Source organism: Bombina bombina, chromosome 1, assembly GCF_027579735.1.
Source record: "Bombina bombina isolate aBomBom1 chromosome 1, aBomBom1.pri, whole genome shotgun sequence".
Classification (NCBI taxonomy): Eukaryota; Metazoa; Chordata; class Amphibia; order Anura; family Bombinatoridae; genus Bombina; species Bombina bombina.
The window spans coordinates 244,397,241-244,413,242 of record NC_069499.1 but is presented as its reverse complement, the minus strand read 5'-3'; the positions used below and the strand labels follow the sequence as shown (position 1 = coordinate 244,413,242).

The 16,002-nt window shown below is 39.9% G+C and overlaps 1 protein-coding gene across 3 annotated transcripts in view; it reads right to left on the bottom strand.

Moving 5' to 3' along the window:
* The window catches only part of CCDC9B (coiled-coil domain containing 9B), a 673,451-nt gene that overhangs the window by 101,530 nt on the left and 555,919 nt on the right, over positions 1 to 16,002 (bottom strand). For all 3 annotated transcript variants that reach the window (XM_053697898.1, XM_053697899.1, XM_053697900.1), the window contains exons 8-9: positions 12,590 to 12,643; positions 12,382 to 12,478 (exon numbers count right to left, since the gene is read on the bottom strand). In XM_053697898.1, coding sequence (XP_053553873.1) covers positions 12,382 to 12,478; positions 12,590 to 12,643 — 151 coding nt within the window. The remainder of the gene's footprint in view (positions 1 to 12,381; positions 12,479 to 12,589; positions 12,644 to 16,002) is intronic.

The following is a 16,002-nucleotide window of genomic DNA, read 5'->3' as shown; positions in this document are numbered from 1 at the left end:
GACAATAAAATTAAAGTTACATTTTCAGACACTGAGGGTACAGATGATGAGGCAGCTATCCAGTCAGCAAGGAGTGACTCTAGTGGCGAGGAAGAGTATACACCCATCCCTAAGAGAATTATTCGGAACTCCAATAACAAGCCCGCAAGAGGTAGAGGCACCCCTAGATCAGAATATATTGTGACCAGAAAGCAGAGTCGAGGCAATAGAAGTGATACACAAATCCTCCCATCCAACCCACGAGAAGCTGAATTTTTAAGTAACAATGAGGGTGACTTTAGATCCAATAGTACTATAACGCCCACAGACATACAGATCTCTAGAGAGCAGGTGTTTCATCAGGACCTACATCAAAGGGAAGGGGGAGGCATCCTAGGAAGAGGTCGCAACACAAGGGGTCAAAGGGGCCGCACATATCGCAACAAATATCAGATATAAAGGTAATCGATCTATCTGGTAGGGTCCTAACATCTTTAGAATTAGAGGTCCTAAGTATGAGCCTGGGTTTCGTCTCTACCAGATCCTTTAATCTCTTTGATACTATAACAGATGTTAATAGATTGGTGAGGGACCTTACTCTCAAAATATTATTTTGGACAAAAGATACTAATACTACTCTCAGTGCAGAGGTGGATATAGACACAAGTGGCAATACTGCTAGTGTGCTAGCAAGCATTTCAGATATTTTTGACTTCAAAAAAGGAAGGGATTTTTATACTTTGCAGGATCTAGGTGCTTATTCAGAGAGGGATCCTGCATATTTAAAAACTTCCCATGGACAGTTCAAGCTGAAGTCTATCTTCTACCCTGTGAGGGAGAGGGGCCCTTTCTTGGAGGCCTTTCACCACAGGGTTGAGGAAGACCTGGTTAAACTCTCAAAAAGCCACGTTAGAAGCCAACCTAACTTGAGACCTGAATTACGACAAGCTTTGACTAAACTACAAACATATGATGACATAGTCATTAAACAGGCCGACAAGGGGGGCAGCATCGTGACTCTTGATAGAGTAGCATATATATATTCGAGGCAATGAGACAATTGAATGATAGAGATGTGTACACCAGACTATTAAGAAATCCTACTGATAGCTTCAGAAAGGAGCTTTTAGGTCTACTATATGATGGTGTTTAGGAGGGAATCCTTGACTCAGACACGTATAATTACTTATTGGTATCTAATCCAGTACTCTCGATTTTTCACCACCTCCCCAAGGTTCATAAATCCTTGGAGGAGGTGAGGGGGAGACCTATTGTGTCAGGTATCGGTTCCCTCTTTGAACATATCTCTAGTTGGGTCGAATCACTACTGCAACCATTGGTTTTTCAAATCCCTTCTTATCTACGTGACACCAAACATCTGGGGTCTAATGTAGATAAGTTAAAATGGGACACCTCCAGCTCATGTCTCACAATAGATGTGGTGGCCCTATACTCTGCTATCCCACATAATCTGGGGTTAGAGACAGTAGCTGTTTCCCTAGAGCACTTCAGTAACTATGATCTCCCACTTAGGATGTTTATATGCCGAACCTTGGATTTCCTTTTGACACATAATTTCTTTTGTTTTGAAGGTGATTTTTATCACCAAAAATGTGGGATCGCGATGGGTGCAAAATTTGCGCCCACATACACCAACATATATATGGGATGGTGGGAGCGGTCCCACGTCTTTGGAGATTTGGGTCTATTTAAGGACAGGATTAAAATGTATAAACTTTTTAGTGATTACCTCCTCCTCATTTGGACAGGCACTGAGGAGGAGGCGGTTGAATATGTAGATGCCCTCAATATCAAGGAAGTAGGTTTACAGTTCACTTACCAGTTTCAGAAATTCAAGATTCCCTATTTGGATATAGTCTTGGAAGGGGTCCCTGAAACACATACGATTAAAACCACTCTTTACAGAAAACCGATCATGTCAAATACAATTCTCCATGCTAGGAGTAGCCACCCAAAACACACTGGGTCACTGGGTTTGGTGTGGCAAAAGGGCAGTTTATGCGTATTAAACACAACTGCACTGACAACTCTGATTTTCTGATAGAAAGTGAAAAGTTCAGACAGACTTTATTACAGAGAGGATATCGGCCTAAAACAATCAATTAAAACAATTAAGCCCTTTTGGAGGTTACCCGTATGGATAGGGCCTCCCTGATTTGTGATAGAATCCCAGATAGGCGGAACAGGTTTGATTCTGCAAGACCGGTCTTTTTGACTACTTTCAGCCCTCAATTTGATGAAATCTGTGGCATAATCAAAAAGCATCTGCCCATAGTTACGACTGGGGATAGTCTAAAGGACTATATTGATGGCGGATGCAACTTTGTATCCAGAAGGGGACGCACCCTAGGTAACATTTTGTCCCCCAGTCAACTGAGAAAATTGGAAACGCATATAAGCGGTTGGCTAACAGTGAAGGGACATTTCAAATGTAACTTTGGCAATTGTATTGCCTGTTCTCATGCATGTATAGGTTCCACTTTTCAGTCCAGAACCACAAATAGAGTATACCAACATGAGAGTTGTAGTACCTGCCGTAACACCTATGTAGTTTACTTAATAGAATGTGTAATATGTAACCTTCAATACACAGGTTGCACTACTAGGGAGGCTAGGAAAACCTAAATGATATAAAAAACAATATTGAGCGTTCTGATCTAGCACGTCATTTCATTCACCATCATAATCAAGATGTTTCTTCTTTGAGCTGGTAGGCTATTGAGATAGTGCGCCCCAAACAAAAAGGAGGTGATAGGAATAGCCGGCTTCTATATAGAGAAGCATTCTGGATTTTCCAGTGGCAAACAAGAAGGCCACTAGGACTAAATATTGAGGGGGAAGTAATCAACTTTTGGAGGCGTAATTAAAGACTATACCCCGATATATTGGTCCCTATGTGACTGTTTATAATGCTTTTCCTTCCCCCTGATTTGTGGCGTACTCTCTTACACATTTAGTACAATGTTATATAGTCTCAGTTTCTTTATGAACACATGTGCAATAATAGCTACTACTGAAATCCAGTTATATGTATTTATAGCATATTTAAATGAGCTGAGATATCTTACCCCTGCAATTTAATGGATTTATGCCCAAAAGTTGATTAAGCAGGAATAAAAGAGTATAATCTGTTATTGTTCTTCTCTTTTATTATTATTTTTAACCCTGTCGTAAACAATCTACATAGACTGCCCATTCTGACCAGTTAAGGGTACAATAGATATAATTGTGTCCTTTGATATGGCTATTTAGTAAACTAAATGTAAAGTATTAGCCAGTCTCATCCTCACAATAAACATATATTGTTGGGCAGTAATGAGTTAAGCTCCTAACACAGTTCCAATTAATGTAATTAAAGAAGCAGCAAATAGTAACTCAGCTTTTTTCATAGCCAATTAGGTGACTGTATTTAAAGAAGGCAGCTATGGTTTCTTACTATGTCTATGAATAAGGTCAGGGGGCCGAAACGCGTAGAATGTATATGGATTAGCTGAGATCCTTTTTGCCATTTTCTGTACATTTTTTCCTGTGTGTTTCTATAAAATAAAAAACTTTTTATTCAAAGCGCTTATGTTTTGACTTGCTGGTGTTCCTTGGAATGTTTTGCTATTTAGGAAGAAACCCCAACTTATTACAAAGAACCGCCTTATCAGCATGAAAGATAAGGTAAGGCGAATCACATTGCAACGCAGAGAGTTCCAAAACTCTCTGAGCAGAAGAGATAACTAAAAGAAAACAAAGACTTCCAAGATAATAACCTAATATCTATGGAATGCAAAGGCCCAAACAGAGCCTGCTGCAAAAATCTTAGAACAAGGATAAGGCCCCAAGAAATACCTTAGAACCCCTAACATGGAGAATAGAAATGCCTTTAGACTCCTCAAGGCAACCAGAGATAGTCTACTTCTACAAAACACGCTAAAAGCTAACACTAAATTGCAGGCTAAGTTTTACCGGTTCGGGAACAAGACCAGTAGATCGCTTGCACTTCTGACTAAACTGACTCGACCCCCAAATGTTATACAGGCCATTAGGAAAGCAGACAAAATACACACACGAACGGACGAGATACAAAAAATATTCACGGACTATTATACAACACTATACAGCCCACAAGAAATAGAGCGCACTAAGGTTCATACATTCTTAGAAACACTACATCTACCTAAACTTACGGAGGAACAATCACAGGTATTAAATGCCCCCGTTTCAGTCACTGAAGTTAGTAGAGCCATACAAGACCTACCGTCGAGCAAGACCCCTGGCCCTGATGGTATGCCAGCGGAGTTCTATAAACTATTAAGAGCTGAAATATCAGATACATTAGCACTCCTATATAACTCCATTCTGACAGGACAGACTATACCCAATAGCAACTTCACTGAAGCCCAGATTAGCATAATATTAAAACCAGGGAGGGACCCATTAGCACCAGAGTCTTACCGTCCGATTTCATTATTGAATACGGACTACAAGCTCCTAACAAAAATTTTAGCAAACCGACTGAGTTCGGTTATGCCATCTTTAATCAACGAAGACCAAACGGGCTTCATACAGGGAAGGTCCTCTGTAAAAAACATTAGAAAGGTCCAACTGGTTCTATCCTACTATTGGAAACACCGAAAAAACCACACTTCACTCCCAGATACTAAAGCATGCATGATTGCCCTTGACGCCGAAAAGGCATTCGATAAAGTAATTTGGGAATACCTTTTTTTAGCCTTAAAAAAATTTGGTATAGCAGGCAGCTACCTGCGAGCAGTACAAAGCTTATATCAAAACCCTATGGCTGCTGTTATTATTAATGGCAGAGTTGCCCCCCCATTTAGACTCTACAGAGGCACGAGACAGGGATGCCCGCTCTCGCCGCTCCTATTCGATTTGACGATAGAACCCCTCGCCCAAGCAATCCGAGAAACAACTCAGGGACTGAGGATAGGGAGCTCGATCATTCACCTTTCTTTATACGCAGACGACATGATTCTGTTCATCCCAGAGCCAAGGCAGAATCTCCCCAAGGTTCTTACTCTCATTCACAAGTTTGGTACATTCTCTGGTTACCTTCTCAACCAGGATAAGTCAGAGTTGATATGGCTAACTTCACAAGGTCTCAGAGACTCCCCTAGATTATGATTTTAAGGTAGTTCCTAATGACTTCAAATACCTGGGAATAAAACTGTCCCCGAACCCCCATAACTGGTACGAGATCAACTATGCCCCCCTCATTAAAAAATTAGTGAGTCAATTGGAGAGCTGGAGAGGTTTGCCCCTATCACTTTCAGGTAGAATAAACATCATTAAAATGATTACCTTCCCCAAATTGTTATAAGTCTTCCAGATGCTGCCAGCCATGTTAAGAAAAACAGACTTGAAGCTGATAAACACTAAAATACTAAACTTTATATGGGTGGGAAAGAAACATCGAATAAGCTCCCAGAAATTATCCTGCTCAGTGTCATATGGCAGACTCGGTCTGCCGAACCTCATGTTCTACAATTGGGTGGCTGTCTCCAAGATAGCAATAGACTGGCTGAGCCAAAAAGACCATTTCACTTTTAAAAACTTAGAGGAAGAATTAGTGGCACCTTACTCATTGTCAGTACTACCACATTTGACTAGGCAACAGGTTCAACAACATGTGGGAGACTTGCTTCCAATGACTGAGCCCTTACGCACATGGAGGGCGCTTTGTAATTGGCTCAAGATCCCACAAACATGTACTAGATACCTACCACTATTAGGAAACCCCAACTTCATAGCAGGTCTCACTACACAGCCTTTCAGGGACTGCCGACAACAGGGATTACGAATTATTCAACACTTTTTAGACGATGCAGATAATGCGATAAAAAGTTTTAGAGCCCTGCAAGCTCAAAACTCCCTACCCAACACACATCACTACGCCTACCTTCAGACGAGGCATTACATCACCAGCATAATCCAAAAAGGGGAGACTTTAAAAAAAACATGACCCATTGAGCAGATGGTCTCACTATTTTCACAAGGGATATTCTCAATCTCCCCAATATACAGAATGCTACTAGAGCCCAATAACACACAAACCTTAGAATGTATTGCACAATCATGGGCCTCCTCCCTAGAAATACCAATTGACAATAAGACAATCCAGACCAGCATAGAAACACTAAGACATAGCACCCTATCACAGGACCTACGGGATTCACCCCGGCGACTTCTACACAAGACTTACATCACGCCGAAAATGTTTCAGAAGTGGGCACCACATATAGAGAACATCTGCCCCAAATGTCAAAAATATATCCCAGACCTATCCCACCTGACTTGGCGTTGTCCACGATTAGTACGATATTGGCATTCCATAGCCTACTGGCTTAAAAGTAACTATAAAATCCAACTAGACATTAATGATGAGACTATACTATTGCCTTACCTAAGGGTATGAAACATCTTAGAAAAATTATATGTACTGCCATCTTATTGGCAAGGAGACTAGTTTTTGGAACATGGAATTCAGGGTCTATCCCAACTATCACACAACTTAAAAAATCCCTTCTCCATCAGCTTACAGTGGAATTATACGACTCGGTAAGCGAAATGACACTCAGAACTCAAACCTTTATGAAAAAGTGGGAGGGCTATATACAAACTATGCCTACACAGTTGCAAACTCAGCTCCTCTATCCACTGAGAAACACAGAGTATATACTTAATGCAAGGTTAAGAGGTGAGTGGAACTTAAACTTTGAATGACACCTTTTAAAAAGGGTAGGTTTGAAATATGATATAGTCTCTTACTATTTCTATTTGTATCACTGCATATCTCTAAACTATGTGTGAGTGATTTGCTTTCTATCGGAAGTTTGGTTATTTGCTTGTTTAGTTTAATAGTTAAGTTGATTGTTTTAAATGGTTTGATATAAAAAAAAAAAAGGAAAAAGATCTCGGAGAGACTTTATGAAAGACAATGAAAAATTTCCTTTAAATTCAAGGACTCCACGAAATATACCAAAGCTCCAGATAGTCTGTCTACCCCTGATGTTTGGGGATTCTCTGTATTGATATGGTATGTTTATTTCTTGTATGTAAACCTCTGAGATGATAAATAAAATTATTAAAAAAAAAAGGATAAGGCCCCAAGGATGAGCAACAGACTTAAACACAGGCCTGATTCTAACCAAGGCCTGACAAAAAGAAAGCACATCTACCACATTCGCCAGATGCTTGATATAATGCAGAAATCCTTTCAGAGAACTGAATGACAAAGCATTCTCCAGATCTTCTTGGAAAAAGACAAAATCCCAAGAATCCCAACTCTACTCTAAGAGCAGCCCTTGGATTCGCATCAATAAAGTTATTTACGCCATACCTATAGGTAAACTTTCTAGTAACAAGCTTGTGAGCCTGAATCATGGTCTCAAAGACCAACTCAGAAAAAAACACTCTTAGACAGAGCTAAGCGTTCAATCTCCAAGCACTCAGCTTCAGAGAAACAATATCTGGAAGAAGGAATGGGCCCTAAGTAAAAAGGTCCTTCCTCAGAGGCAGCCTCCAAGGTGTAAGAGATGACATCTTCACTAGGTCTGCCTACCAGGTCCTGCAAAGTCACGCAGGAGCTATTAAAAGTACTAATGCTTCCTCTTGTTTGATACGAGCAATGACTTGTGAAAAAAGAACAAACAGAGCAAACAGTAAAGACAAAAATCCCAAGGAACCGCCAGATCAACTATCAGGGCTGCCAGCGGATCTCTGACCTTAAACCGTACCTTGGAAGCTTGGCATTCTGCCGAGACTCTATCAATCCCACTCCAGTCCCCCCCCATTTGAGGGTTAACCTGGAGAACACCTCCGGATGGAGAACCCACTTCCCCGGATGAGAATTCTATCTGATCAGGAAGCCCTCTTCCCAGATGTCCACTCCTAGAAAGTGGATGGCAGATAAACAGCCCATATGAGCTACTGCCCACCGAACAAAGCCGAGCCCCCTACTTCATGGCTAAGGAACCCCAAGTACCTCCCAGAGCCACGGAGGTGAAATATTCTGACTGGAACCTGATAAACCAGCTAAGGACAACTGAAGACAAGCCCTCAGAGCATTAAAAATCGCTCTCCACGCTAAGATGTTGATGGAGACCAGACTCCTCATGAGTCCAAAGTCCTTGCGCCGTTAGCCCAGGAATATCTCCAGAGACATGCGCTCTGAGACAAATACCAACGGAAAAGAGTCTCTTAAATCTGAACCAGATATATCCTCTGAGAGAGATCCGAATGGTCACCACTCTATTGACTGAGCATATATAACTGCAGAACTCTCAAATGGACTCGAGAAAAGGGATGACGTCCCTGGGACCCTCAGACCAATTACCTTCAAACTTTGAGCCACTGAACAGTGAAGGAAAAATCAGCTACAGATGGATTAAAAAACCCATCATCTGGTTACATGATGGCTAAACAATCTACTGGACCACTATAGCACGCTGTTGGCCGAATCGTAGACTGTAGAGAGAGGTAAGAGGAAAAAAATCCTTGATTCTCAGCCCTCTGATAGAAATATTCTCATAGATAGAGAATCTAAAAGGTCCCCCCCCAAAAAAACAGCCTTGTAGAAGAAACAAGGGAACTCTTCCCTAACTTCACTTCGCATCCATGGGAACATAGAAAAGACAAGATCTCTTGAAAAAGAGTTTGCTCGAAGAAAGGATGAACCTGAACCATATATTGTCCAGGAGGGCAACCCTGCAACTCTCCAAGACCTAAAGAGTCATTCTAGGATGACGAATCTCAGAAACTTGAGAAGATCCCGGATAAGGGAGAAAGAAGATACACATCCTTCTGGTCTATGTTCGACAAGAACAGACCCTCTTGAATCAAAGGAGAAAGTATACTACTTTGAAGAACTGAACTCTGAGAAACTCTAGATCCTGTGTCCAGACTGGAACTGGAATTATCACTCCAAGAGAGGAAGGTCCTGAACCCAGTTCAAGAAAGCCTCTCAACATACCTGGGCTGCAGATACTCTAAAAAATCTGCCCCTGGGAGAAAAACTTATATTGCTACCCCCGGACCAAGACTGGTTGAACTGTCCCTGTAGAGAGAAAAGGAAGACTTTCCTCTAGTCTATTCCACTTGACGTGTGGTAGAGAAAACATTTTTCCACCCGTAAAGTCAGAGGGTAATTCTGCCAGACCAGGTACAAACAAGGTCTTACCTTTGTAATGAAGCGCCAGAAGCTTGGATTTGTCGGAAACATTAATAAAATCCAAATATGGCCACGGTCGTCTAGGTCAAATTGGTTATGGAACCTGCATTTGTAGTGACAGAAAGCCTAGGCTGTGCCACTAAGCCACAGGTAGGCTTCTCAGTTGACCAAGATGTAAGCCACAACACCCTGCAGGCTAGCACAGCAAGTCTAAGGAGACAAGGCATCACTCTAGATGATCAAATAAACCTCCAGCTTCTTATCCATGGATCCATAAAGGAGCAGCTATCCTCCATAGGGATCAAAGTTCTCTGAGCTATAGTAGAAAAGCTACCTTCTACATAAGGCACCGCTCATTTTAATGGAGTCAGCGACAAAAAAATCCTTTAAAGGACTAGAGACAGGGAGAAAGGAATCCCTCGCTTCTCCTATTCCTGTAAAAATGTCCAAAGCACATCTAGAAACACTTCCTCATAGGAAGGAACATCATAAAAAAATAAAGTAAACAAAACTTTCAAGGGTTGACAACGACAGGGGTATCAATGTCGTCCAAGTAGCTAAAACCTCCTTTAAAAGTACATGAGGTGTGCAAGCATACATCTGAAGGATACCACTTCAGCATCAGATGAAGGAATTATACTGTCCGAATCTGAGATTTTATCCTCAGAAACTACAGGTGAATCCTCCTCACCAGACTTAGAAGAGAGAGCGACCTGTGTAGCAGAATGTGGAGCAGAAACCTTACTATCTGAAATTTTAAATGACCTCTTGCGCTTTCCCTGTAGGTAAGGAAAAACAGATAAAGCCGCAGATACCGCAGAGGATACGTGCTCTGCAAAATCTTTAAGCAAATACACTCCTCCAGGAGATTTAGAGGAACTGCAGGGCACTGTATGTGACACTATAGGGGCTTGGGACGTTTGAGAAGTCGTGGCATAGCCTGAACAGCATCATCCTGGGAGACATGAGACTCAGAGGGCAACGACCTATCTGTATTATAGAAATGCACAGACATTAGTTAAACTGTCTAAAAAGTAGTCCTGAAGGTCATGAGGCTCAAACACAAGGAATATCTTAATTTTTTAAGAATATTCTAAATAAGAGGGACATAAAAGTTTATACAAAAACGAAATGAGCCAAAACACTACTCCAGATATTTCTAGCCTGGATTGGCATTCATAGAGGTTCACCACTAAGCTATAGTGATATAACTTAACATAATGTATTAATTAGATTACAGCACAGGTACTCCCAGGGAAGAAAAATTGCATATGTAAAGAATTACATCAAATAATTTTAACATCATTTGCAATGAAATGAAAAATAATGTGTAACTTTAATATGTGCATCGGGGGGGAAATGACAATTTTTGTACAGTCACTTTAAAATTGAAAAACATTAGCGCTTCATGTCATTAACTACCAAAAACAAATAGTTACTGCCACAACACTTATAATTGCAGAGAAAAGAAGGAAACTATCCCTGAATTCTCTCCTGCCGATCGAGTGATGTCGGCAGCAGAGAGAAACTCCGCTTAGCTAGAAAAACGTGACACGTGGCTAGTCCAAGAGGAGCTGCGTATGACACTCCTCCAGTGGAACACAAATGCGCACCATTATTAACATAAGCCCGCAAGACGATAAGGAAACTTTCCTTATGTTTAGACACCCGGTCTTGTATAATAAACAGAGTTATAGTCTGACTGTACATACGATCTTTTATGTATGAGCAGTGAGATTCTATATAATGACAATCTGTTCCCAGTGCACACTTATAACAGATATATAGTCTGAGGTTCACCAGAGTATATTCTGATTGCTTCCTACAAAGCTCCTTCGTACCTCTCAGGGAAAATACCAAACTGAGTCAAAAATATGCAGCCTGCTTAGTTAAAGCAATATACGCTACTGAAAACCATAATAAAGAAAAAACAGGTGAATACTTAAACTCCTTAATAAAATAATTAACCCCTTAGTCACCAACGTGCCTGCTTCCTGCCTATATAAATACCCTGAATAAAGGATATATTTATGTCCCATAACAATGCAGCTCTTGTTACATGCTTTTATTCATTTAAGTGCCTATCTCCTCCTAGAAGACAAAAAGGGCACTTACCAGTATCTAGTCATCCGGCAGGAGGACAATTTACCTGGTATGAGAGGACACATGCTCCTCACAGAGACCTGTAGAAGAAAAAGAACAGAGTTGACTCTGGCTTTCTATACTAGGGCAGCAAACTGTTAGGAAAATGCAGCAAGGCCCACATAAGTTCCTAACTGCTTTAAAGCCACCACTGCCCTACTGAAGAGACTAACGTGGAGTACGGCTAGACCCAATCCTTGAAAAAGGGGAAAGAACAGAGTAACCTACTCTGGCTTTCTAAAGAAGTTAAAATCTTGCTTGTAGTGAAAGAAATCCAATTCAGACACCAAAACTTCACCTCCTTCATGCACCAAGGCAAAGAGAATGACTGGAGGTTGTGGGAAGGGAAGTGATACTTAACAGCTTTGCCGTGGTGCTCTTTGCCTCCTCCTGCTGGCCAGGAGTGAAATTCCTAACAGTAAATGATGAAGCCGTGAACTCCCCAAATAGTTCAAATATTTGTTTAAAGTTTCTGCCTTTCCATAAGAGGTAGCTTGATATTAAAGCAACAAATCATCTCCTGGTGTCACTATGAATATACAGGATTTCATTTTAATTAAAGTATGAATTCAAAATCTACCCTAGCATACTAACACGATTATGTCTGAAACTGCTATTGCCTCTTTTGCAGCTTGCACAAATTTTTTTGCCACTTAATATAATATATGATTATCCTTTTTTGTAACCCACTATACGCTGATTTACAGAAGCAGCCTCATTATTCTGCAAATACTTCTATCAGAACAATTTATGTCAAATCCAATGAGGCATGGCTAATAAAATTTTTAAACCAAATTTTTCAAAATGTTATACTTATATCTATACAGTTTACAAACACCCTTATATGGCTACTAAGAGGGCATTGGCTGGTTCCACAGTATTTTGGCTGACTACTAAGTCCTTTACAAATTCCCCAACCCTTCAATACCATATACCAGTTATTACTCTTTAATTATATGTGATTGCTGAGGCATCTTTCTAAAGTAAACATTTAAGCAGGTGAGTTAACCATTACATTTGTATAGCTCATAGAAAACCACACTGTTTAAAAAGATATCTACCTTCTGGCTCTGCCTGTCAGTCTGTCCTTTCCCTGTGCTTTACTGCCCATAGCCAGTATTGTTTTGGGAACAGTCTCAGCTTGCTTGCCAGAAACACCTGGAAAAAAAACAAAAAAACAGATTTTAAAAAATTGATTTGTAATGAAATTTATGTTGAGGAATTGGTATATCAAAGAGTTTTGTATAAGGTCAGGTGAAAACAACTCACCCTTCTTTTGTGCCACAAGCTGTCTAATTTGAATTTCTTTTCCTCCACTGTCTCCTGAAAAGCATAACAAGGTTAAAAAAAAAAAAAGGAACATTTAGTTAAAGGGACAGTCTACACCTAAGTCATCTTAAAGTCTTACCTTAGATTAAGCTGCAAATAGCCTCCTGCACCCCTTTCTTTATCATGCAGCAGTAACAAAAAAATATATATATATTTTAAAAATAATATTGTTTCTGGCCTCTATGACAAGCTCTGCCCACTGATGATATCACAATCTGGGCTGCATTAAAGGCTTCACTAGTTACAAAAGAGCCGCTAATTAGATTCAACAGACTGTCAATGCTAATCAGCAGATAGAATAGATGCAGCCCAGATAGTGATGTCATCAGTGGGTGGAGCTTGGCAGCCATTTCAAAGTGACCAGAAACAATAGTCATTTTAAAATAACCTTTTTACTGTTACTGCTGCATGATATAGAAAGGGGTACAGGAGGATATTTGCAGCTTAATCTAAAGTAAGACTTTAAGATGACTAAGGTGTAGACTGTCCATTTAATCCTATTAATATTTATCTTTTACTAAAAAGGTGAAGGGTAGACTGGTACAGACAAAATAGAGGGCTCTGCTCCCCTGGCATCTTACAATTTCAGAGGTAGCAGGAGACAAAAGGTGGGGCACTGACTTAAAGGGGGACATGGAATCAAATACAATATTAAATGGCAAAATAACTTAAGTTCATGCCCGAGTTCAGGTTCTCAATAAAAAGATAGATAATCCCTTTATTACCCATCCCCTAGTTTTGCATAATCAACACAGTTATATTAATATACTTTTTACCTCTGTGATTACCTTGTATTGAAGCCTCTGCAAACTGCCCCCTTATTTTAGTTATTTTGACAGACTTGCATTTTAGCCAATCAGTGCTAAATTAATATGTATTAATATTTCAGATGTTCTAGATGTCTGACACTCACTTTTCTAGTGTTCATTACTACATAGATCTTCTCACATTTGCATTTTAACACATACACAACTCCCACCCTTATGCAGTTGATATGAGAATTAATTCTGTGTCTTTTGAAAAACCGAAATGGCTAGGGTTCACAAGTTCCTTTAGATTTTGTGCTCTTCTGTACCCTACCTGAACTCCTATAATGCCAGATAATATAAGATTAGATAATCTTACAAAATCTTAATAACATTTGATGGATGTAAATCTGGTTTGATCATTGGTAAAGTAGGTTTAGATTTTTTTACTCAACACTTCCTTTCTGGGTGTACCTCTTGCTCAGCTTTTTTAATAGATCTTTGACTGAAGCCTCTTTTTAGTAACCTTTCTTTTAGCTCCTTAGCTCTGAGTTTATAGCTTTGGTCATATGAGCAATAACGTTTCATCCTCCAAAATTCCCCTATAGGCAATGCCTTAATTTTATTCTGGGCATGAGCACTTGAGCTGTGTAAAATTAAGTTACTGTGCTTTTTCTAAACACATCAGTGGTCAGCATGCCATCTGGGTTCTTAGTGATCAGGAGGTCCGAAAAAACATAATTTATGTTAAATTAATTTCTTTCATGACGGTGAGTCTACAATCCATTACTACTGGGAATTGGTCTTCCCTGCCACTAGGAGGGAAAAAAAGATTCCCAAACCCCAAGAGCTATATAAAACCCTTCACACGTAACTAGCACCCCAGTCTAACGTATAGCAAAGCTAAAGAGGTAGGAAAAGCAAAAAGAGCAAAAATTAGAAGCAGGGAAAAAAAGATGTGCAAACAAAAAATAAACCAACATCAAAGAGAAAAACAGGGTGGAGTCTTGTGGACAAATGAATTAATCAGTTAAGCATAACTTATGTTTTCTTTTATACAGGTGGTGAGAGTACAGAATCTATTACTCCTGGGAACAAATAGCCAAGATGTGGAATCCACCATTAGTGAAATATAAGTGCGGGATAAAACGAACCACCAAAAAACACAACCTAAAATTAGAAGCCCATTACTCAAAATGGTACAATGTAGTAAAATGATGCAAAGACAACCAAGTAGCTGACTTGCAAATTTGGTCAACTTACGCCTTATTTCTAGAAGCCCAAAAAGTAGCAACTGAACTTGTGAAATGAACAGTAATCCATTTAGGTGGAGGTTGTCCCATCTCCAAGTAAGCTTGGAGAATCAATGGTTTCACCCAATAAGCCAAAAAAATAGCAGTAACTGCCCTCTCTTAAAATCTGAAAAACAAACTAGAAGATTGTCTGAAATACTTAGTAGTATCAACAGTCGAAAGTGTGAAGAAGCATTTCTGAAGAATTCTTAGGATTAGGAAACCAAGGAGCAACAATTTCTCAATCAATTAAAATTGTCTGAGGACACAACCTTAGGCAAAAAAAATCCAGTTGAATTCTTAAAAACTGCCTTATCCTGATGAAAAATTAGATAAGAAGAATTACAAAAAAGAGCAGATAATTTAGAAACTCTTCTAGCAGAAGAAATAGCCAAAAGGTATAAATCCTTCCAAGAAAGAAGCTTAATATCCACTTAATGCATGGGCTCAAACGGAGGAACCTGCAAAACTTTCAACACCAAATAAAGATTCCAAAAGTGGATAAATTGGCTTAATATGAACTAAAGCCTGAACAAAACCATGAATGTCAGAAAGATTAGCAATCTTACTATGAAACAAAACTGAAAAAGCTGATATGTATACTATCAGATAGTCCCTTATACAGACTATCTATATAGTCCCTTATACAGATAGTCCCTTATACAGACCATCCTATAGAACTTGCTAAATTCTAGTTATTCTAAAAGAACACCAAGAAAAACCATGATCTACACACCATAATATAAATGTTTTCCAAACCTTATAATAACTTTTCCTTGTCACAGGCTTATGAGTCTGAATCAGAAAAACCTCTATGGCTAAGAACTAAGGGCCCGATTCGATATGCAGCGTCGCCCGCAAATGCCGGCGAAGCTGAATTTTGCGCTGGTTTGGTATCCTATATACGGCGTAACCTAGAAGTTACGCTCTTATATTTCTGCCGTCGCCCGTAGTTTTTTGGGCCATAGGCAGGTATACCAACCCAGCGCAGTTTGGTATCCAATATACAGCGTAAGGACTTACGTGGCGAAAATGGAGAAATCTTACTCCATTTTCACCTCGCTACAAAAAGCAGCCGTAGTAAGCCTTACGCTGTCTATTGGAGCCCCGTAACTCCCTAAAATAGCTACAAAATAAACCTAACACCTAACGCATGCGTAATGTCTATCTACCTGTCAACCGTGATCTGCTAAATAAAACCTAACACCTAACGCATGCGCAATGTATATCTACCTGTCAACCGCGATCCCCCGCCGCAATCCCTAATAAAATATTTAACCCCTAAACCACCGCTCCCGGACCCCGCCGCCACCTA